This window comes from Zonotrichia leucophrys, chromosome 5 (assembly GCF_028769735.1).
Source record: "Zonotrichia leucophrys gambelii isolate GWCS_2022_RI chromosome 5, RI_Zleu_2.0, whole genome shotgun sequence".
Taxonomy (NCBI): domain Eukaryota; kingdom Metazoa; phylum Chordata; class Aves; order Passeriformes; family Passerellidae; genus Zonotrichia; species Zonotrichia leucophrys.
The window spans coordinates 22,036,857-22,061,666 of record NC_088175.1 but is presented as its reverse complement, the minus strand read 5'-3'; the positions used below and the strand labels follow the sequence as shown (position 1 = coordinate 22,061,666).

At 41.5% G+C, this 24,810-nt stretch overlaps 2 protein-coding genes across 9 annotated transcripts in view; one reads left to right on the top strand and one right to left on the bottom strand.

Moving 5' to 3' along the window:
- The window catches only part of STRN3 (striatin 3), a 58,888-nt gene extending 56,169 nt beyond the window's left edge, over window positions 1-2,719 (bottom strand). For 3 of the 5 annotated variants that reach the window (XM_064716034.1, XM_064716036.1, XM_064716035.1), the window contains exon 1: window positions 2,265-2,719. In XM_064716034.1, coding sequence (XP_064572104.1) covers window positions 2,265-2,585 — 321 coding nt within the window. In that variant the 5' untranslated portion in view covers window positions 2,586-2,719. The remainder of the gene's footprint in view (window positions 1-2,264) is intronic. The other 2 variants (XM_064716037.1, XM_064716038.1) reach the window with 1 other exon arrangement.
- Window positions 2,048-24,810, top strand: AP4S1 (adaptor related protein complex 4 subunit sigma 1). 4 transcript variants are annotated; one of them, XM_064716042.1, is made up of 7 exons: window positions 2,048-2,118; window positions 8,032-8,177; window positions 9,881-10,081; window positions 11,457-11,543; window positions 12,359-12,427; window positions 15,574-15,585; window positions 24,060-24,810. In XM_064716042.1, exons 3-7 carry the CDS (start codon window positions 9,944-9,946, stop codon window positions 24,186-24,188), a joined length of 435 nt encoding a protein of 144 aa, XP_064572112.1. In that variant the 5' UTR covers window positions 2,048-2,118; window positions 8,032-8,177; window positions 9,881-9,943; the 3' UTR covers window positions 24,189-24,810. The 4 variants fall into 4 exon arrangements, with proteins under 4 accessions (XP_064572112.1, XP_064572110.1, XP_064572109.1 ...); XM_064716040.1 differs by lacking the exon at window positions 2,048-2,118 and adding an exon at window positions 2,763-2,878; XM_064716039.1 differs by lacking the exon at window positions 2,048-2,118 and adding an exon at window positions 2,931-3,191.

Sequence of the window (24,810 nt, the reverse complement as noted above, 5' to 3'; positions counted from 1 at the left end):
TGAGAGAATGAAGAAATAAGAATTAAATTACCTGCATCAGGTGAGTTGCAGCTAAATCATCCAATACTCACTTCCACATAAATTATCCACTGCCAAGCTATGGAATTCCTGTTTTCCTTCCAACCCAGAAGGCCTCAATCATCAAAAAACTCACACTTGATGTAAGATTAACATTCTCATTAGCTTCAAGGGACAAAACTGCTGTTTGGGATCCAAGCTATTAGTTTTACTGGCCACAAAATATGCTGTTACCTCACAAATTAAGTTGCAGAGCAAACAAAAAAACCCACAGATCTAGTAAACACCTATCTTCAAAAAATATTCACAACACATTTCCGTATCAGTCTTCACTATTGTATAGTGTAAGACCTAAAATCCAAGGGTAATGTCTTCCTCTCCTTCTACCCTTGGCTTCCAAAGTTATAAAAGAACCAACCAAAACACCCTTGTGCACAGGCACTGTGCAGCAACTCTGCTGCCTCAGTGCCATGACATTTGCACATGTATGTCAATCAACACATACATAGTCAGGGTCAGAACTGCTGCTGTACCTCCACAGACACGCCAAAGAAATGGTATGGCCATGGACAACAAACAGCAAGCACAAACAAAAAGCAGCAGAGCTGGCTAAGAGTGCATCAGGGAGTCCAGAGGCCACGTGAGTTCAGAGAAGCACTTCATCAGTCAGACGCAACTTTTCAAGTCTCCAGAGTACTCTTCATGTTAGGGTACACCAGTACCTCATTTTTAAGTAACAAGCCCATACCTAAAACAAATACTTCAAGGTGGTTTTATCGGGTAATGAATAACACTAAGTAACTTATTTATAACATGCTATATCACTAAGATGCTAGAGAAAACGGGAAACAGCCAAATGCTCTTCACCTAAAACACCCACCCATGTTCACCGTGGATTTTAAATTCAGCCATTTCACGAGGTTTAAAATGGTAAGACTTACAGTAAGTGAAACAAACAGTAAAACCTCTTTGGGTTTTAATTCTTTCTTAATTATAGCTGTAACAAAAACAGTGCAAAATACATGCTTATTATAGAGCCAAGAAGTTCCTAAAGAATTGCCCAGGCTCAGGCCTACTTCTTAGCTCTGAAATCTGAAAGTAAATGCCTTGCAAACACCGGCTGCTGTTGCAGTGCAATTTGATGGAATGCTACTTCAAGACCATAAACATTCACTCAGTACAAAAATCACGAAAAATTTCTGGAAGCAATGAAGTCCGCTAATATATTTTTACATTTTTATTATGTACATTTCTGTCCTATAAAAAGATAATAGCTCCTCTGTGGATACCTCACATTCAGTGGATTTCGCAATCTGTTCATAAACTGGTAATAGTCTATGCATGAATTTTTATTACTTGCAAAAATAATTAGCAAAATTATCCTATTACTAAAAGCAAACGTTAGTGGCAAGAAATGCATATTGCAACTCCAACACTTGCTCTCTATCCTGAAAAGTTAGCCAATTTCCGTTCCCGAGACGAAGCTGGTTATTTTCGTGCATACTGAAATGACCACACCGCAGACTTATCGATTCCTCGCTCTTCTCCGATATGAAATCTCCAAAGAAGCGAGTCCAAAAGAAAGAGAGAACAAATTCGACCCGTTTCTAATTGCATGCCCAGCTAAGTCTTTCACTTACGATTTTCCTGCACTCCTTTTCCTCGTCCTGCCCTTGCTCGGGAGGCAGGGCCGCCTCCTAACTCCCTCTTTTCCCTCCAAAGCCAGAGCTCGCTGAGCTGCATGGAGGCGTCAGTGCCTCCTCCCAGGCCCGGAGGCTCTGGCTGCCGGTAACCCGCACGGGCCCGAGGAGCCCCGGAGTCATTGTGCTGCGGGAGCCGGCCGCAGCTGTCAAGGCGCAGCGCAGCTCGGCCCGCGGGCGGGGAGGAGGGGAGGAGGGTCACAGCCCAGCGCCGCCCGCCCGCCCTTCCCGGGCCGCGCTGCGGGCCCCGCTCCGCGGCTCCGGGCGAGCGGCCTGCGGGGCCGGGGCCGCTCCGGAGCCGGGCGGGCGCCATGCTACAAACCAAAATGGCTGCCCCGGGGAGGGAGCCCGGCTCGGGCCTCCGCCGGTACCGCCGCTCCGCCCGCCGGACCTCGTCCAGGTACCGGCCCCGGGCCACGGCGTGCGGCTCAGCCTCGGGGCCCCCGCGGACCCCGCTGGCCCAGGCAGCGCTGCCCCCGCACGCCGCGCGCGGCCCGGCCCCCGGAGCCGGCCGGGCCAGTCCCAGATCGTCCCGGCCCCCCGTACCTGGAGCTCGGCCCGCTCCACCTCCCAGTGCGCCCTCTCCATCTCGAAGCGAGCCCACTCGTGCTGGATGTAGTGCAGGATCCCCGGGATGGTGTAGTGCTGGGGCCGGGACAGCTCGGCGGGGCCCGCCGCCTCCTGACCGGCCGGGGCCGCGGGGCCCTGGGGCTGCGGCTGTTGCCCTCCTCCTCCGCCGGCTCCGACCCCCACGCAGCCCCCACCCGACTGCAGGTTCATGTTCCCACCCGCCTGCGGCGGCGGCTGCTGCGGTCTCGGGGCGGCCGCCATCCCACCGCCTCCTCCGGCTCCTGGGTGCTCGTCCATTGTCTGCGGGGAGCCCTCCTCCTCGTCCCGCGGCGGGGGCCAGGAGCAGGGGCCGGGGAGGGGGCGAGCGGCGCTGGCTGGGGCGGGGAGGAGGGGGCGGGCCGGGCGGGGGGGCTGCGCCGAGCGGGTCCGGGTGTCAGCGCAGCGCGGAGCCGCCGCCAGCCGCCATTACAGCCCCGCGGCCCTCCCACCCTCCCACCCGGCCGGGCGGGGAGCGAGCGGCGCCTGCCGGGAAACCGCGGCCTGGCCTCCGCCGCCGCCTGCGCCGCCCCACGCGCCTGCGCGGGAGGGAGGTGAGCGCCGCGCGCGGGGGGAGCGGGACGGGCCCGGGGTGGCGGCGGGGCCCGGAGCTTCCTGCGGCGGGGCGGCCCCGGGCCGGTCGGTGGCGGGGCTGGGGCGCGGGGCCCGGCCCGCGGGTTCCTCTGTGCCCTGGGTGACAGTCGGAAGTGGCGGCGAGGCTCGGTTCGCCCTGCCGCTCGGGAGTGCCCAACGCCTGGAAGAGCCGGCGGGAATGCGGCCAGGCCGGGGCCTGCGGCCTAAAGCGACGCGCAGCCAGCGCAGCGCGGGCCCGGCACTTCAGTGTTTGAGACTCTGCGCGGTTTAATGGTGCGCTGAGTTTGCCCTACAAGGAGGTGGTTTAGAATAGATACATTAAATTATGCTATGTTTCTGGATGCTGGCTAATATCTGGTGATCTTCGTGTGTGTATGATGTATTCCCCCCTTGAGGAGAAGCAGTGCGCCATGGTCGCTATTCAAAACTCCTCCACGTGAGGATGCTTTTGCAAGAAATTGCTGGTCTATTTTATCTGGCTCGGTTTTATCAGTGATAGCAATGCAGTGTTGGAGACTGTAGTTTGAATATGGTGAAACTGCCTTGATTTCAAAATACCACTCTGAAATGTAATACTTAAAATCATCATCACATCCTATTTCAAATGATCCATAGCTCACCCATTTTAAGTAAGGTAGGTCTTTGGTTTTGCCTCGCTTCAAAATTTTTACATGCTGTACTCATTCACTACATGGGTAGCTTCCTAAAAAATGTCGATTCTTGACTGACCTGGAATTCTGTTCAATTACTGGAAAAAAGCACTGTTTGTCTTAATACTGGTGTTTCCTTTCATTACCGATCTCTCTTTAGGTGCATATTGATGCTTCAGTTAGTTCATCCCGTCCTTCCTTTCTTCTCCATTAAATCATTTCCTACTAAAATGTCATTGTCCATTCTTCCTGATTCCATACTGATTAGGCAATCTAAGTCCAGCTCCTTTCCACCTCAGCTGATTTCTTTTTATTGTCTACTGACAGTTACCTAGTCATTATTAAAAACTGAGACTTAGCTCATAACTAGTTTAACCTTTTGTTTAGCTGCAGTTGTTCAGGACATTGCTCATTCCTGAGTATACAGGAATTATTGCAGTTTAATTCCGTTACTATATTCAGCCATCATTTTGACAACAGCAAAGGAAAACATTTTTATTCTTTCCTTCCTCTCTTGACTTCCCTAGATAATTAAGGTTGCTTTTTTAAAAAATCCCTGTCCTGGAACCAAACACAGTATTTTATTTTAAAGCCATGCAGACATACTTGTTTCATCTTTTTGATGAATTGTTATGGGCAGAGTAATATACTAGACTACAAAAATTACTCTTTACTGGTAAATTTAAAGTAATATGTAGTTTTATTAAAGCCTTGTTCACTGACAGAACAAAAGTAGGAGGACCAAGGGTTCTGATTCTGTATATGGTCTTCATTTGCTACATGGCTTTGTGCAATAAATCTGTAGGAAGGTCAATAAATAAAATTATAGAAAATACTTGTTACTTTTGCTACACCTCCTTGTGCTTCATGCCTCTATCATTTAGCCACTTTTAAATTTTCATTAATGCTTTAATACCAGTTTAACTGATTTTATTCTACATTTGGTGAAGGGCATGGATGGAAGGCATGTGGGGAGCAGCTGAGATCACTTGGTCTGTTCAGCATGGAGGAGACTGAGGGCACCTCACTGCAGTCAACAATTTCCTTGTGAGGGGAAGAGGAGCAGCAGGCACTGAGCTCTGCTCTGTGGTGCCCAGTGACAGGTCCTGAGGGACCTGAGAGAGTGGCCTGAAGCTGTGCCAGGGAAGGCTTAGGTGGGGTATCAGGAAAAGGTTCTTCACCCAGAGGGTGGTTGGGCACCAGAACAGGCTCCCCAGGGCAGCGGTCACAGCGCTAAGCTGGGTGAGTGACAGAGTTCAGGAAGCTTTTGGACAATACCCTTGGGCACAGGATGTGACTCGGGATTTTCTGTGCAGGGCCAGGAGCTGGACTCTGATCTTTGTCAGTCCCTTCTAGCTCAGAATATCCTATGATTCTACTTTCATACACACATAAAGTGCCATTAGATCTCTGCATCCAGAAAATCAACTTGCTTAGAGTTGGACAGAGAAGTACATTATGTGCCTATAGTTCTATCTAACATTTATTTTTAATTTTTGGTGAAGCAGTTCTGAAAATATGTAGTCATGCCATTTCTTCTTTGTGAGATTTTATCTCTTACATTCTAGCTAAGAGCCCTAGAATGTTGCAAACCTTTCTTAGACTAGAATAACTAAAATACTTCTAAATCTGTAGATGTTGACTGGAGTGGTTTTTGTTTGAGAGACACATGTCTTAATTTGAATTGCAGCTGTACTGCAAGTACAATTCAAACTTAGGTTGTGTTTCTTTTTTTATAATTTATGTGTCAGATTATGTATAAATATTGGCGAAACCTGTGACAAACTAAATTCAGTGCTTGTATCTATACCAGAGGAATAATTAAAATTGTATTTAAAATATGCTTTATATTACTGCATGTAGAATCAGCTGGGTTGGCCTCATGGGAGACTTAATATCTTTATCTGCAGAACAGGTATTGCAGGCTTTGCCTCTCTGTGAGGTCTCAGCTGTTATCTGAAAAGGAGTGTCACTCAAACAGGGACAAGTTACTTGGAGGTGTCTGATGTGGTTATGCAGCCTGCAGAGCTGACACGTCCTGGAAGCAGCTCCTGAACCATGTCAGCCTGGCAGTGTGAGTCACACAGGCCAATCATGATATGAATTTTCTCTCATAGATACTTATCTGCAAGAGATGCTTTAATGAGAGTGAGATCTAACACACTGTAACAGCTCATATTTGAATCTCAGTAGAAAAACTGTATGTCATCTGCATGCATGCCAAATTATCTTGACAGGATATTTTGTAAGGGAAGTAAAGGAGAGTGCTACATAGTCACTCCAGAAGGTAATTTCTTTTGAAGGAAAGTTTGCAGTTTCCAGACTTGTTACATCTTCCCCAAGCGATACCTTCTGAGGTTTTTGTTTATAGGGAATCTTCATTCTGTGCTAGAGTTCCATAGGTGTTTTGTAGATTGGGTATGCAGGCATGCAAGGCAGCATATCCCATAGGCTGTTCTGGACAAAGTTTCTAATGCATGGCTGGCTGGGATGGAGAGAGTTGGACTTGACAGTCCATCAGGATCTCGGTAGTCTCTTCCAGTCTTTGGTTCCTAAGCACATTTGTGATGCAGATAGTTGTCCAGTGACCTGGAATGAGAGAGCCTATTCATTTCTGACAAACAGCCTTCAGATAGTAATGTCTTTTCATTACTAAAATGAGCAAAATAATGGCAGAGATATGAAAGGCTTGCATCTTGTCACCAATTCCCTTGAACCATATGATTCTGCATGCATAAAAGCATCGTAATCTGTGTGTGTGTGTGCGTGGGTACACGCAGACATGTGCGTGAGAATGCTCAGAAAAGCGTGTAAGACTTCTACCAGAGCAAAGGTAGCTGGCTTTTTAAGCAGAGTACTGATTATTGATCATAAAAGGTAGCTTCTCAAATACAAAGAAGTTGGTGGAATGGGGTTTCTTTACCCAACATACACAGATATGCTTTTTGTTTGTTTATTATACTTCACTGGTTTCTGTACATCCTATATATGCAAAATTAATTTTAATGTGTTTTCTGTATTTGAAAGCCAAGATGAAAAGAGAAGCAATAAATTTTGTTTGTTAGAAACAAAACTCAGTCCTATTTCCCTTTTGCCTAAATTGTACAAGCAGATGCTTTTACTACTACAAGTGGGTTTTTTTCAGAATTAGTTCTAAAGGAAATAAAGAAACCCCTTAAGATGTTCTTAACACTAGGATTGTTCTCAAAGTCAACTATGCTTACATACTTTTTTGTGAATTTTTATAAAGTTATTATTTGAAGTTGTTAATTTATTCCTCTTTTTCTGCACAAAACTGTGTGCTTGTGCTGCCATTTATATGAACAAAATTTCTGGTTAAAATCTTGAAGCCTGTCTTTGAGACTGGTGGGAAAATAAAGAAATGGCTACACAAGGAATGGACCTCTTTCCTACAGATTCAAAAGTTGTTGATTATGTTTTCCAGTCCTATGAATATTACAGTTAACACTTTTGAGGGCTACTATGGTTCTACCTCTGTTGCAACCTTATTCGTTTTTTTCTTTTTTTAATCTATTCTGGAGAAGAGCATTTGTGCAGATTCTAAAAAAACAATCTGGTCTTAATATTTTCATCTGTAAAACAATCCAGGCCATTCATAAGGATACATGCAGATAAAATAGTCATAACATCAGGAAGGGATTAACCATGTACAAAGATTAGGTTAATAAAGGAATAATTAGGATTAGGGGCCAATCCTGCAATAGGATCATACATATGAATTTGTCATATGTTTTGCTGTTATGTATTGCTTAACAGTAACTCAAAGTACAACAGCTCTGTGAGTGCTCCTGGAGTAGTTGCACAGTTCTCCCTGTCCTCCTTTTCTCAAGCCCTTGGTACCATTTATGACTAAATTATTAAAATAGCTTGGATCAAAACAGAGAACCATTAATTCCAGTTTCAGCAGCGCCGAACACAAAGATGAAGTGTAAAACTCAGATGAAAAAGAAAAGCTGTCTACGCCCCTGTTAGTATCTGTTTAGCATGGACAGACGTCTTTTTCAGTTGATCTGTGTCTGAGCTTGCTTAAAACAATGGGCAGCATTTCTGAGATTGTTTCTCTTTCATGCCCCTTCTTAATCAGCTTTAAAGTTTTGGGTTCCTTCTGTCATGAGGTTGGTTCTTGCTAGGGGGCTTCATTCTGAGCTGGAAGGAATTGTTCATTCTTGTCCTTCTTGGAAGGTTTTTATCAAAAACTGACTACGTCATCTTAGTATTTTAACTTTATGCTTTAAAATAGTAAGACATCTTATTGCAACTCTAACTTCAAAATAGAATGTGGGGGGAAAAAGAGCCATATACTAAACACGGCAAAGATAGTAGATGGTAGTGTCCCATTTAGTCATCAATGTCAGTCTGCTTGCCTCCAACAGTGAAGGTCCCATCATATATTTCTGTCTGGGCCATTTTTTATCTCAATGACCTGGTTCATTCTTTCTCAGAGCCAAACTGTGCTGATTCAGAAGCCCTGGGTGTGGTGCACAAGCACGTGTGCCACAGCAGCAGCAGTGACCAGCATCCACAACTCTGCTGAGGGAGTGACAGAGCAGGACTGTGATCCTGGAGAGGCTTCACGAGCCTGGAGGAGGTGAGAAAGCTCTGAGACTGTCATGACTCCAAATAGACTGTGTTATCTTAAGGACTGATCCTGAACTATGTGTCACTCAAGTAAGAATGAATTCTCAGTATCAACTTGAATTAGTAAAAATACATTTGAAATTACATATGGAAATCTAAACTTCTTTGTAAATAGAGTAAACCACAGTACACTGAGAAAAAAAAAGGTAATTTTCTTGAGATCCAAGTGACGGCAAAAGAAGTGGCTTTTCAGAAAACACAGTTTTCAGAAAACAGTGACCACTGTGAATCAAAAGTAAGCACTAATTAATGTCAACACAATACATTGGGACTTGTTGCATCACTGTCATGAAAGATTTGTCACCCGTGGATGGTGTATAGCCAGTTTATTCAAGTTGCTAATAGTATAATGCAGCTCCTATGGAGCTTGCCTTGTATTTTTTCTCCTATTGTTTATCTGCATTAAGATACACTGTTTTTACTGAAAGAGCTACACTGTATATAGATTGTGGATTCCTGATAGTTTTTTTCTGTTTAAACTTTGTCACAGAAGCTGTGAGACCTAAGGTGCACCCGGTAAGGACCAACTCTTCAGAACTGGAAAAAAAGGAATAATTTTTGCAGTAGTTGTTTTATTTCCAGTGCACAAACCTCAAGATTATTTGGGCCAATAAATCTGGGATGCAAATAGAAAGTCAGATGGAAAACATTACAGTGATTGTTCTCAGGCATTAAAGAAAATAACCCAGATCTTCTATTTCAAAAAATTACATCTGCAGCTTACTCTATTTTCATGCTTTTCAAAACATCTGAGATGTCAGTTGTTTAGCAAGCAGATTCTGACATATGCTGTGCTCTTTTTAATGCTCTTTTTCATTGTATGTTGCATGTGGTATATTTTAAAGCTATATTTCAGTGGTGTTGGGTGGATCAATATTTATTTATATTGAGATAAAGCTCTGTTGAGTAATTAATGTGAACCAATTTCTCTTCAGCTATTGAAGATCCACAGTTTTCATTAAGTGCAGAATTTACCTTTTGCATCAGGGTGAGAAATCAGACAGGAGAAGATGGATTTCAATAGTTCCTGGATATATATATTTATATATATCTAGGAGCTATATAATAGCTCAAGATATATATTGATACTGCAGATACCCAAATATTTAGGAGTTTCTCATTCTGCATTAAAGAAATGACCATATGTTGTGGCCCATGCATTTCCCTTTGTCATCTCTCCATTCAATTTGATGTGTCAATGGGATGAATGTAATTGTTAAATACAAGTTGGGGAGGGGAAAAAGTGCTTATGGGCAAATTTTGCTCTTAGGAGCTGCATTAGTGTGGTTTGGTACTGGACAAATTTCTGATATTTGCAAACCAGTTAGCATGCAGGAAGAAAATGATCAGTAGATTTATGGTTATGAAGAAGTAATTGTTTACTCCTCCGATTTCTCAAATCCTATAAAAATTAATTTGATGGAAATGAGCAAATTCCTAATGTGAAAGCTGTTATTTATTAGTTTGTGAATAGTTGTGTGGGGAAAAAAGGGAGTTTTTCCATAGGATGTGTGCAAAGATTTGAGATTTTTTTCAATGTTGTATATTTTGGCAAGAAACTCGCTCATAAGTATGTGCATACCTGGGGTGGATAGCTTTTAGAAAGTCTTTATTCCTATGTATTACTACTTTTTTTTTTTTTTCTACTCCCAGAAATACTTCTCCTGATTCCTGCACCCAAAATTGAAATCTACCACTAAAATCAACAAAAAAGAAATGATAAAATTTTTTCTTATGGTTAACAAGCAAGGTCAAACAAGACTCTCCAGGTATTATGAGCATGTAGAAATTAATAAACGGACAGTGCTGGAAGCTGAAGTAATCAAAAACTGTCTCTCTCGTTCAAAGGATGAGGTAGGTTTTGTAGGTTTTATTTTATCCACATCTCACACCTTTCCTATTGATAATTCTGAAACCTATCAGTGTCTATCACAAGTCATTATCTCATTTGTACCCACAATATAAAAGATTGAATTTCTAGATTGTGGGTTCAGTCAGTTGAACTGTTATTCTGTATTGAATAAATATATTTTTCTGAGGCTTTCAGAGATTTTGGAGTCGTGTGTATCACTATCATCAAGATTCCTCTTCTTTGTTTGAAGAAGCTCAGAAGTCATGACAAACTCATTTTTATTAGTGTTATTGCTGGTTTTACTGAGATATTACAGTTTTTCCTGGAGGTAGAGAGCAGAGTACTGATAGCTCCTAGTTTAGACTTAGGGGAGAGGATCCCAGATTGTGAAAACATTCTCTAAAGCACAGGAGAGTTTGGAAACACAAATTTTTAGGCCTCTATATTAGACTTCTTTATTCTAAAGAAGTGTTTACATGTTCTGCAAGAAAGTCAGAAAACATAGAAGTTGAAAAATGTTTTGGATGAAAGTTGAGATTTTCATTGCTCTCTTTAATTAAATCAGTGGTTCTTTAAGAAAAGCACCAAACTTGGGCACATTGACTTGAATTAGAGAAGAAGTATGGGACTTGGACAGTGAATGAAGTTTATTGGTTTCAGTTCTGAAGTCAGCTTCTTTACTTTTCCTTAATGTTGTGTGTTCTTGCACAGCACTCCTCACATACTTCATTCTAGGAAACCTCAATCAAAATAGCAGTTCTTACAAGCCCCTTAGTTGGCAGCTCTGATAGTGGCTAAAGCAAGGAACGTGTTCGTGCTGCTCCTGCCGGGGCATTTCCGAGCGCAGGAGGAGCTGCCGGCGCGGCCGCTGCCATTTCGGGCACCGAGCGAAACGGCTCGGAGAGAAAAGGCGGCGGCTCCTCCAGCGGCGGGAAACGGCGCCATCTCCTGGCTCCCTCCCGCTGGGAAGCATGTTCATTCCCCGCTGGGTCTGGAAGTCTAGTATTTTTAATTTTTACATTAAAATATCGATACTTTTTTAAATAGGAAAATTACCTTTAGGTCTCTTTTTGAAAGGGTTTGCAAATGAAAATTGTGAGAAAGTACTGGATGCCTTTATAACACCAAACAAGTCACTTCAGTTCTGCATGTTTCAGTTTCTCCATTTAAAAAGTGGTGGCATGTTTTCTGTCAGCAGATGAAAAGTGTGGTGTAACAGTTACCGTGCTAAATTTCTTTCAAGTTAAAATCTTGGCAAATCCATGTTCACTGTGGGCCTTATGAACCTGAAAGCTCAGGTCCTTTGAGCAATGTGCTTTATACTGTTGTATGCTTAAATGGCAGCTGCTGTATTTGACTGATTTTGCTTCTGCCTAGTGCTCTTTTGTTGAGTATAAGGACTTCAAGCTGGTGTACCGACAGTATGCAGCCCTTTTCATAGTTGTTGGCATTGACCAGACAGAGGTAAGAAATTATACACTCTCTTGCAATTAACATTTATAGTGATTATCACAGCCTAGAACTCAAGTCTTCATCCAGTATGGAATTTTTCAATTGCAATTAGAGAATTTCAAAGAGTCAATGTAAAAAATTCTCTCTTTTTAATGTCCTAAAGGAAAAGTTCCTGTACTATGAGATATAAACATGTCAATTTATTTTACTTTTCAAAAAGGGAAATTAAAAAAAAAGGTATCTGAAACCTGACAAGTACTGCTATTTCATATGTTCAGGTTGCACCTGGGAGTCTTAGTGTTTGCACTGATGACTCAAAAATTAATTCAGAAATTCTCAGAAATTAATTCAGCACTTACTGTTGCAGACCTTAACAGGGTGGTGTGGAAGGTAGCTGCTGCCGACCACAGTATCTTCAAGTCAGGGTTATCATGGCAGGCAATTTGGGACAAATTATTTTGGCTTTGCTACAGAAATTGCCCAGCAGAGGCTGGCTCTGTGCTGCAGCTGGCTGGTGTGACTTCAGCATGGGTAAGCTTAACCCAGTTAGCAGTGTGTGTCCATGGAGCTGAGCTGGGAGGGGGTGGGACAGCACCAGTGGGAGAATCCATTGGCTGTTCAGAGCTGCTCTGTGTGGGCAGCCCAGAGCTCCTGCCCTGAGCGCTGCCCAGGGTGCCCAGCTCTCAGCACCTCAGCTGGCTGACTGCATGGCCTGAGCTTGCTCTATTACCTAATGGCTTTTCATTCACCACTAACTGAATTAACACAAATGAATACTAGTACATTTTGTAGATGTTGATTTAATATTCAGTTGGTTTTAATTTCAGAATGAGATGGCAGTATATGAACTAATTCATAATTTTGTGGAAGTTTTGGACAAATACTTCAGCAGAGTGGTGAGTGAGACACTGAATCTGTTACAAAACATTTTTTCTCTTTCAAAACTTGGTGGAAGTGTAATTTCAGAGAATAAATCAAAGGAGAAAAATATTTAATATTTTAGAATTTTGATAAATATTATCACTGTAGGGAAAGGCAGTATGAGCTGATTTTTCAGAGAAGTATACATGGGTTATAAATTATAATGATTTTTCATTATAATTATAGTTATATAAATTATTATGATTTTTTTATACATTTTCAGAAAGTATACATGGGTTATAAATTATCAGACAAGGAATACCAGAAATATTTCTGTTAGAAAAGGGTTTATGGGTTTTATGGGATTTCTTTGGGTCATATACTCTTAAATTAGCCATGGGCATCTTATAAGTTTTAAAGAAATAGAGTGAGTATACTTTGCAGTTCTTATGCACTTTATAGCATTATATTCCCCAAATGAACTTCATTCATTATTAAGATGGTGTAAGCATGAAGCAGGGAACTGACATCATTCTCACTGAACAAGATCAGAGGAATGGAGCAAAAGAAACCTCAAAAACCTGTCTGTACTTGTACTCCCCATATTGTTGTCAGGCAACAGTGGATATCTGATAAAACAACTATTATAGAGATAGTAATTTTGTTAAGGATTCAACATCAGACATGGCTCCATTTAAAATGACACTCTTCCTTTTGATGGTGAGATTTTTTTGCTTGCTTGTTTTACAAAGTTTGAAAATGCAGTATTGTCATTCTGGTTGGAACATTTTCTATTTAATATAGGGTTTGTAATGATCTTGTTACAAAAAAAATTGACTGGAATCATACTTGGCACAGTTTCAGTTATCCTCTGCTGAAATGTGTTGGATATCCCTCTCAGACAAGAGGACTGGATAGTTTCCTCTGTAGTCCATGTACTTGAGGGTACTACACTGGTAACTGTACATACAAAATATCAGTATGCAGCTTCTATAACTTCTTTCCCAGTTCTAGTACTGTAGCAGCATGGCAGAGCTCCCTCTGTGAATTCAAGGACATGCTTGACAAAGTCATCTGCTCCCTTCACTCTTTAGATGCTTTAGGCTGTTATCTCAACCGACGTTGCCCCAGCCATGGAAACTGCTGGCACTAAGTATATCACTCTCTGACTGCACTGAGCTCAGAATTTCTCTTAAAATTGCTGACTGTAGTCCCAGCCTAAGCAGTGATAACTAGGAATGGGATTAGATCTCAGCAGCACAGGAATGCACAATAAAATTTAGTCTTATTTGTCTGATTGAGTTAATAGTTGCCAACCACCTCTCAAATGTTATCAATTAAAGCAGAGCAAAAATAGATGTAGTTCTTATACATATAAATGTAGTATATATATAATCCTTTGACCACACATATAACCCAACCACTGATAGCTGCTGGAAATGTGCTGAGTTCACCATACCAGAGGGGTATTTTTTTTTATTTTCCATAGCATTTTGGGTTTGACACAGAGGAACCTAAAAGGGGGGTGCTAAAAGAAATCTCATGCCATTTGATGGTTCTGGTTTTAATATCATATAACACAATAAATGGCAGAGCACAAAGACAAGGGCTGTAATTCTAGCTGGGGTTTCTGGCAGTAACCACAGAGCAAGAAAGTATAAATCTGTACTTTTACAAATTACTGTTTAGGATTTGCAGAATTTTAGCAGAATCCCAAATTATGATGATGGCAATGGAGACAGAACTCTGGGAAAGGAGAGAACGTGTCCCACTCTAGAAGGACATTTTGTCATCTATTATTTTTAGACTTGAGAGCTTTAAACATTCTCATGTACTCTATTTTTATCTAATGGAGTTTACAGAGCTTGAATTCAGATATGAGAACAAACATTAATGGAATTAGGGGGAAAGCTTTCAAAGTGGCTTGTGAGATGTAATTCTGAGTCCCCTTCACTTTTATATGGCTACCCAAGAAAATTTCTGCATACTGGTCAGAATTTCAATGTCTCCAACTACGTTTTACTGCTGAGAAAACTTAAACTGATCAGGCCCTTAAAATGCAATTTCTGTGATGCATTAAAAACTTCTAATTGAAGAATGGCAGAGTTCTTCAGCAGAGGCCTGTAGACTAGAACTAGTCCAGTTTAGATCATCTTTAGACCACAGAAGTAGTAGCAATTTTACCAGTAAAACCTTACCAGCTTTACTCTGCCTTAAAACCCTGTTTATACCATGAATGAAAACCACATTGTCAAACTCAATTCTCTCAGTAGCAGGTAAAGATTCCCTCTTTTAGAGTCTGGGGAATCTCCACCCAACTCAGCAAGATCTTAAGTGCTAAGACTGTGATTAATTCTTTCTAAGTTTAGCTATTTCACTGAGGCACCTAAGTTAGAAATTTGGTCATCCTAAGCTCCCTTTACTGGCAGGGGAGACCGATGAGTATCTCGAGAAAGTGAGTCATGCCTCAAGTGTGCCGAGTCAACTGGAGAAGGTCCCCATCTCTGCTGCTGACTGCACAGAGACCATGAGGGCTTCTAACTCAGACATTTTGGTTAAGTGAGTAATACTGCTTGGGGTGAATCCAAAAATAAAAGGGAAATGATGACTATATGAAGAATTGTGTTGCTGGGGCTGGAGAATACTTAGAAGTGCTAAGGGTCCAAAGCTTGGAGTTGCCTTGCCTTTCCTAATATATGCAGCCACTTCCACAGCCATGGGAATATAGTGTCTAGATTTTGCTGTTGAAATGATCGGCAGCAACCACTTTAACTGTGTAAACTTGGCATTAACGTCCTGGTTTTGCAGAAGGAGGAAGAGAGAACATAGGGCTGGAACTGCCATGATTAGAGCTGCTGGTTTTCCACCCACTCACTCAGATGGCAGTGCCTATATTCAGATTGTTACTTGTAGGTGACCTCAGTGAGTTTTTTCAAGTAAAACGTTAGCTTTGATTACAGAGACAGATAACACATGTAAAGCAAAGCAGTGATGCAGGAAAGAGCTTGTCATTGTCCAGTCCAGAACAGAAATCTGAATCACTATAAAATTTTCTGTCATTGTTTTGAAGACTTTCTTTATCCTTTGAAGGGATATATTATGTTTAATGATTATGAAATGAGATCATCTGAGATAAGAGATCAATATGTAACCAATGGCTGTCTATCTCTTTTCCTTGCAGAGTGAATTAGATGTATCCTTTTCAGTATCAGAAATCCATTTGTTATCACTTTTTGGTGTATGTTCCAGTTCATACTGTCTTCATAGCACTGACTGTCACTCAAGTCAATGCAGATGTTCACCAATTTTGCATTTGGAGTAAGTAGCACCATTTTGGCACCTTTCTTAAAGCATAGGTGATGTTCACCTATTTAAATCCTCCATCATTAAAATAAGCCTGGTTCCATTTAAAGTAAGACACAGAGAGCTTGCTTTGAGAGAGCTAAATACATGAAAAGTTAAATTCATGGGGAACTTTGAGGCTTCAGTAGTTTAAGGTTTCACTTTGAGTAACAATAAAATAGATATTGAAATTACTGTAACAACTGAATGTCACAGCTGTGTCTTGGGAGAAATAGCAGCACTATTTGTAAAATTATGTTTGCAGTTGTGATCTTACTTCATGAAAGCAAGAAGTGAGTTTTACTGTCTGTATGTTTGGAAGGAGGGAAAAACGTGGGAGGAGAATATTTAGGAAACCAGGTGATAACTTCTTTTCCCACTCCTACCCTTACAGTGCTGTATTTTCATGCTTATGTTTTGCAGGGTATTAATTAAAATATGATTTAAAGCTCACCCAAATACAAATACTAAAATACAGTCCTGAACAATTAAACACAAATAGCAAGTAAATAAAACACAATACTGGGAAAATTATACCAGGAGAATGTAGCACAGTCTTCATTCTCAGTTCTTCCAATTGCACTGTGTTGACTCTACTCCAGCAGTTCTTATGCTTATATTTGTTGTTGGTTAAATGCAGATCTGCTGGTAGAAAGAGTTTCAGTTACACACCTGAAATACAGTTGCCATCTTGCAATTAAGTACTGTCAAGTTATTTAGTTTATTTATGAATTACCATTTATGAAGAACATAGAAAAAGTCTGTAATTTTTCTTGTTCTTACTTCTTTACTGAAAAAGGAAAAAACAAAACAAAAAACAACAGGAAATAATTAATTTCACTTCTGAAAATATTTTAAAGCTTGCTACATGCTGTAACTCTGCATCATTTGCTGTATATATATATACACACACATCTACATATATATGTGTGTGTATGTATGTTTGTACATACATTCACACATATTATCCACATTTCCTTCCTGAAATTTAGAAAATGCTATGGTGTTAGTAAAACCCCCTTAAATTCACTGATGCTATGAAAGAACAATAATGATATTCCAGTGTGAAGGGACACTTAAGGTGTGTGAGCGATTGTAGAAATACAATTTTTGTATTCATTTAGTTCTAATCCTGAACTATGTGTTCATGTATATGAGCTTTGCCAAATTAAAGACTGATCTGAACCTATTTAGTAATTACATGTTAAAAGAATCCCCTGTGTTTCCATATAGTGTACTTTGATTATGCAGTTCCCTGATTATCTGAGTCATTTGGTATACTGACTATTCTGAATTCTGCTGCCTCTGCTCAGCAATTTCCTACCAACAGCTCTACACTTTTGAGCTACTCCCAGTAGCCCATTTAATAGCTGAAAAATGCTGCTGCATATCATGGAATGGTTTGGGCTGCAAGAGACTTGAAATGTCATCTAGTTCCAACCCCTTTGCCATGGGAAGGGACACTTTCCATTAGACCAAGTTGCTCAGTGTTCCATCCACCCTGGGTCTTGAACACCTCCAGGGATGAGACATCTACAACTTCTCTAGGAAACCTGGGGTAGTCCCTCACCACCTTCACAGTAAAGATTTTTCTCTTAATATCTAATCTACATCTGCTCTCTTTCAGCTTGGAGCCATTTCCCCCTTGTCCTGTCATTACATGCCCTGGTAAAACATCCCTCTCCAGTTTTCTTGTAAGGCTCCTCTTCAGATACTGGAATGCCCCAATTAAGTCACTCCTAAGTCTCCTTTCTAGACTGAATAATCCCAGTTTTCTCAGTCTTTCCTCATAGGAGAGATGTTCCACCCTTCTAATCATCTTGGTGGCCCTCCTCTGAGTCACTGCAGCAGCTCCCTGTCCCTCCTGTGCTGGCCCCCAGAGCTGATGCAGCCCTGCAGGGGCTCTCAGCAGAGCAGAGCAGAGGGGCAGAATCCCCTCCCTGGCCCTGCTGCCCACGCTGCTCTGGATGCAGCCCAGGGCACGTTTGGCTCTCTGGGCTGGCAGTGCCCATGGTGCCTCATGTGCAGCCTCTCAGGCAGCAGCACCCCCAAGTGCCTCTGGGCAGGGCTGCTCTGGGGCTGCTCATGCCCAGCCTGTGCTGAGACTGGGGCTTGCCCCAACCCAGGAGCAGCACCAGCACCTGGTCTTGTTAAACCTCAGGAGGTTCCCATGGACCCCCTCCTGGAGCTTGTCCAGATCCCTGTGGATGGCACCCTTTCCTTAGTCTGCACTGTTTGGAGAAGTTGTTGTATTATATGCCAACACTAATGTTGGAAATGGGTGCAATACCATGTCTAAATGATTCCTGCAGAAATTGATCTACATGGGTCTCATCTGCATGATGATCTGAATATAAATATTTAGAAAATAGGCGTGTGTATTTCTAACTTACTTGGTCATAGTGGAAAAATACTGGAAAAGCTCGTGTCTGATACATCTCTCCTTAACACGTATGACATATGCACAAAGTATGTAGCTTTAGCATTCAGAAGTGCACTTTTTTGATATCCATTTCAGGAACAACTTTACAATAAAACATTTTACTTCTATATATGTACAAAATAATTCTCCCACTTAGGAAGAGCTTAATTCTTAAGTTGAAAAGCTACCTAAAATAGTCCAAATGAGACACCTTCCCTTATTAAATGTAAAGCAGAGGTGTAACTAAGATGAAGTGGATTGTTCAGGACTGTATTTATTTTTGACAACAGCTTGAATAGCTGACCCAGAAGAACAATCTGGGCAAGTGCCTTTAGCTATTATTGCAGTGCAAGAAATAAACCATCAACCTGCCTTTCATAATGTGAAAGAAAATGTCCTCACCTGCGATTAAACCATTGCCTTTGCCAAATGGTCTCACACTAACTCTTGTGCTCAGTGCAGTTAGCTTGGATGCAAAATATCTGCTGGAGAAGGTGTCCTCTGAGGTCTGCAACAGTGAACACCAAGTACTATTTACAGAGTCTTTGTTTACAGAGTATCTTGCAGGAGACTCATAATTTCCTGACTCCCTGCTATTATTTTTGTGTACAGATCCATAGGAAGTTTATTTTAAATGTGATAGTGACTATTTTATATTGCCAGTAGTGTTTACTAACATGAAAAAATAGCAGGAAATTACATGAACTCAAAACCCATTTAAAATAGACCATAATTACTAAGGCTATTCAGCCATGCACAGAGAAAAGCCCAGTTAAATCCAAAGGCTGAGCCCATCACACAATTGAGATGTCCCTGGAGCCCACACCAAGCCTGCAGCACGTGCACTGGTTCTTGCAGCTCCCAGACACAGTGCATTACCCCAGTACTCCTGGCAATGCAGCTCCAGCAGGGGCAGAACTCCACCTTTCATTTAGGCCCACACCTGAATTCATGCAGGGCATCCACACTATAGCTCATGTCGTGGTCTGTCTGGAGCCAGATGTCAGGAAGGGTGCCTTGGGCACAAGGCAGGGACTGGGGCAGATCTGAATCCTTCCCAACAAGATTTACACATCATGTTGGTGTGTGTGACATAGGCAGGTGTGATGCTAAACAATGCATGAACAATTGCACAGTTCTCTCTTTGTATTCTGCAAAAATGAACACAGATTACCTATTGGCTAAGTACTTGAGAACAGCCAGCTTTTTATAGAAGCTTTCATGTGTGAATTGTCAACCACTTAGCCATTTTATGATGTCTCTTTTCATTTTGAGGGTCAGTTGCACACTTACAAGTACCTAGGCTGGAATGACATTGGATTGTTTTTAAAATACCAGTAAGCAGTGTTGTTGGGCCAGCTGAATGAACAAGAACTGAAATTGTCCTTGGGGTGTTATGCCCTAATGTGTTAATAGCACTGGATGAGCCTCACTTTGTCTATAAAATAAGTGGGCAGGGTTTTCTGAAGCACTAATACTCCAGCTTGGGTGGGGTAGGAACTACTTTCTTGCTATGATGACGACAAAAGAGACCATAAAACCACGTGTTAGGACAGCAGCTTTATAAGGAACAAAACACTGGTAAGTATGACAGTTTCTAAAATTACTAAAGGTAACTTTTCTATTGCCTGAACTGGTGAAAGCAGTTGAAGACATTATTAACTTCTAGAGAAACATATACTTATGCTCCCCTTGTGGGAAGGGAGGGGGTGACAGAGTGCTCTAGGACTAAGCATCTGAAGAATGTTGTTTTGATCCAAAAAAGCCATTACATTCTATTGCAACTAGCTGCTGCTGCTCCTTCTAGGATAGATAAGAAGCTTTGATACAGGGAACACTTCATGTGAATCACTATTCTTCAGTTCCCCGTGGGATAACACTGAGAATACAGTGCATTTAAGGAGTGTGAAAATTGAATGATGAATTCATTCTCTGAATTTATAAGGATGCACGTCAGTTTGCACTGTAACATAAGAGGGTAAAATGGAAACCTGTAAGACTAGCTTAAAATTAGCTTAGTTGTTCTAGAATTTCACAGAATTGAAGGCACTTTTGTCTCCTATTTAATATCAGTCTACTCATTTGAGGAAGAAATAGTCAAGAAAGCATTTAATGGGTTTCAGTGCCTTAAACATGCCTCCCATTAGAAAGGCTAAAAGTTATTGAAGGTGAACATTGGCAAAGATAAGTCAGAATGTGTGAGTCTAGACTAAATAAAGAAGCAACTCCAACTAATCTCTAGTTGAAGATGAATGTACATTATGGAAATCAAGGGTTTGTAGTGCTGTATATTCAGCAGCAAACCATCTGCCCCATGTGTACCTGTACTATTATCTAGAAAGCTTTGTTTGTGCTCCTGGGTGTGCTCAGTGATCACAAGGTGCACTTCATCATCCCTTAAGTGTGGACACACCCCTCAATTACTTGTCTGGAAAACCCTGAGGTCTCTTAAAATGCCTCCATAGGAAGAAGTTATTTATTACATGCAAGTCCCAACTGTGCCTTTTCACCTTCTTTCGTTCCCCTCTTCCCTGCTCAGCTGTCAATGTACACAATACTTGTGTCACAGGTACTTCCTCTTAGTATGCATTTGCCATAAAAGGGATAATAGAAAGTACCATTAATATCTTTGAGAAGGGGAGCTCTAAGTTACCAAAAGCCAATGTAACATTTAAAATGCCAATTGTGTAGGTACCATTTACTTCTACTGCTTGGTATGCAGCTTGCTGCAGCATTGCCAGAAACTGGGAAGCCAAAGCCTGGGGGGACTCACCTTGGCCCAGGCTGGCATGTAGAGATTAACATGTTTTCCTCTGCATTCTTGTTTTAAAAAGTCCTGTTCTCCTCTGCCTGGATCTAGTGAAAGTCCCTTAGTGCTCCTTTTGTGGGCAGCCAGGATTCTTACTGGAAGCAGCACCTTAAATGACAGCTCTGGGTGGAGCACATGGCAGTGCAAACACCAAATACAGCTTTTTCCTGTTGCCAGCTGCTCAAACTGGTTTGCTTGGCTGCTTTCAGTTGGGTGTGGATTATGACTTCAGGGCTTTAAACCCTGAAATTTGGGGTCACTTGCCAAACAAGTTAACAGGTGGGAAGGATGAGCCTTGCTAAGGATCAAATACATGTCCCTCCCTGGGCAGGGCATTCAGACATGAATGGCTGAGCTGTGTTGGGCAAGATGTAACCATAAAGCATAGGTGAAACTCACAGGAAGGGGAAAAGACAGAGTTGCTCCCTGTGCAATTCAACTGTTTGCCAAGAACACTGTGGTGAAGGGACGTGGAATGTTAGGTTGAGGGTAGAGGTTAAATGCTTTGGGACCTTCCAAAATCAAGTTGATAGATCTTTCCAGAATGGTTTTAGTATCCACATTCAAACTGCAGATGAAATTACTATTTCTGGAATGATGACTGTGAGACTACCATATTAGAGATGGACAGAAGTCATGCCACTTTTCTGCAATGGAGTAAGCCCATTTGGAAATAACCTGGAAAGGCCTGCAGGGAAATGTCATCTCATTGAACCACTTTGGGTCTGAGTGAACCAGCTCCAAGATTCTTTGCATGGGTACAGTTTTCCTTTTACATGGTATTGGCTCTTCTGGAAATACAGCAGGGGAAATGTCATTTAAAATGTGATTTAAATGTTTTCATAAATGGGATAATGCAGAAAAATAAGATGGGGGTGGCAGGTTGCTGCATCGTCACTGATCTTGGTTGATTAAGTTGTTTGGGTTTTAGATTTTTGGAAGTGTTAGAGGAAGAGGAATGTCTGGGCTCTGCCATGGGAACTGGGGCAGTGTGAATCAGTGGTAAAGTGTAAAAATTAAAAGCCAGGAGGAGTTGGCTTTCTCACTAACAGAAACTGAATGGAATGTTATCTAATTTCCTTAACAGATCCTGTAGCCCAGTGCAGAGCAGTGCCAGAGGTCAACTAAGCAGCAAAACAGCTGTCTTTCTAAAAATTCTCACATTACTGTAATAAAGAAATACTAATTTCTCAGATTAAAATATTTCTGTAAAGGCTGATTTACTCAGTAAGTTTATCACAGCAAGAAATTTGGCTTCAATCTTTAAACTGCCAAGCCAAGTAAAGCTACCACCTGTCTTTGGTGCCACAGAAATCGTGACTGTTTGAAGTTGTAAGGACAGCACTGCTCCTCAGTACCAAAAGACACGATTTTTAGAAACAATGCAGGCCTATGGTCAGATTCAGGAAGAAGTCTGCTATTTAAAAAATTATTTAGAATTAAATTAGGTAGTTAAGTTTAGGTCAGCAAATTGGAAGCTGATGAACCATGGCCATCCCCAAGATCCTGCTGACAGCTGTAGTTCCTCACCTAACAGTAATTAGTAGAAAAGTTATCTGGGGACCTGAATTGTGCTACTACACATAGACATGCTGTGCTCTTGGTCAGCAGAGCACTTGCTGCTGGAGCAGTGCTGCAATTGCTTCCCCTTCTGCACAAACACACCAAGTAGTAGCACCAAGTTCAGCCCAGAGCATTCACAGCAAGGAGGAACAAATACTCAGATAGCTGGCTCCTGAGCTGTTGGCATTTGCGGTTCAGTACTCACACTGCTCCAGCTCTTTGGCAGAGCAGTACGGCTGACTGCCAAAGTCTGAGCCACTGGCAGCCAGGAGACAGAGCCGTCTTCTTCAATGCCTGAGTTGTGTTCAAAAAATAAGACTGATATTTACCATAGAGAGCAGAGGAAATTCTTGATGATTTCAAAAACATGATTCTTGCTACTCCACTGATTAGCAGGGAAAACCACTAACATAAATAGAAACACTAGAACAAAACCAGGCTGTCTTTTTGAGTTCAATTCACAGTGTCATAAGTAGCAGAATGGGAGAGAAGACACTCAAGAGACTCTTCAAAGGAGGGGGAAGTATTGAGAGATGTATTTAGCAGTTACTGTACAAAGTCTTGCTAGCTCCACTGCAGCAGTCCTCAGTACATGGGCAAGGTTTAGAAGGTACAAAATGAAGGCAATGCAGAGCTGTTGTGCTCAGCATAGAACACATGTAAAGAGCAGCAACAGGTGGAGAGCAAGGCAGATAAAGGGTTATTCATGCTCTGTGTGTGTATGTCAGTGAGGCATAACAGATGCAGCCAGCAGGCTGCTTTGCTGTGCCCATTTCCATTTCAGGTTCTGGTGATAAATGGCAACATCACAATATTTTTTTCACAGCATAACCCTTGGCAGTTATTCAGTGGATGTGCTGGACACTCATGTGTCATGACTGCCCACCACTTCATACCCCTGGAAGGCCTGTCATCTTTTTTTTTTTGACACAGATGCGTTAGATAAAGTTAGGGAAAGGCAGATGAGCTTATGGACCAATGTGCTTATTTATTTACTTTTCCTCTTCTTTATGAGATTTACTGCTAGATCAATGAGTCAACTTTATGAATCGGCATACTCCTATTAAGCTATGTCCAAGCAGATCAAACACTGTTAGTTATTCAGGGCAAGGAAATTTTGAGAATCTAGTGCTTAAGAACTTGCTAATTACCGTCCTTGGAGGAATGTAGAATGTTTGCATCTTCACGTAGAAGGTTGTGACCCCTTGATAACATTTCATATCTAGACAATACGTGTCAGGCAGACAGTAAAATTAACCACCTACATCTAAGTGTAAGTTGACCTGGCTTTTGCCACTATGTATTAGTGCTATATTCCAGGACAGGATGCTGCTGGGGCTTCAACTTCTCTGATTCTGACCACTCTGTGATCAGAAAAAAGCATCAGTTGAAACTGTTTCCTTAGCATAAACTAGAATAAATTAAGAAATACTGATTTTTGTTAATTTTCATTGAAGACTTCGGAGCCTGAGATTTTTTTCTGAATCATCTTCACGTTGTTCAAAATACACTTAACTTGACATGTTTCCAGATCATGTTCAATTTGGACAGAGTGCACATCATTTTGGATGAAATGGTGCTAAATGGTTGCATTGTGGAAACAAACCGGAACAGAATTCTCGCCCCTTTGTTTGTGCTTGACAAAGTGGCAGAAGGCTAGGAAGATGCAAGAGTGACTCAGTTTTACAAAAGATGGCAAAATCATCAAGAATGTGCCCACAGCAGTTTTCTGCTGTTGCAAGACTGACTCATGCAACATTGAAATTAACTGGAAAATATTTTCCATTTCTTCTATACTCTGTGTACCCTATGGGAAAGATACAGCTAAACACGTGGATGCATTGAGATGCAGCTTCACTGACCCAGCAGAAATCTTCCTAGAATGGTCAGTAATTATAAAACATTTTGAGGACGAAAAAATGGCAACTTACCATGACTGACTAGGTATCCCTTTGAATTATGTAGTATCGTGCCAGACCTAGAAGACAAAATACATAGAAATACAAACTCACACTGAGTTTCAGTCCTTTCCTTAATCACCAACTTGATTTATTTTCATACAAATTTACTGTTAATAATAGTTCTGTGACTTTTATGCCTACTTTTGGACTATATCCATCCTTCATCAAAAAGCTGGTTTCCCTCCCTTTGCCATTCAAGTCATGGACACAAAAAGAAAAGTACAGATGTATTAAGTATTTCTGCATACTCTGCACGTTGTAACTTATTTAGCACTTAAATATTATAATACTAATAAAAGATAATTAAAATCAGAAGTTTAA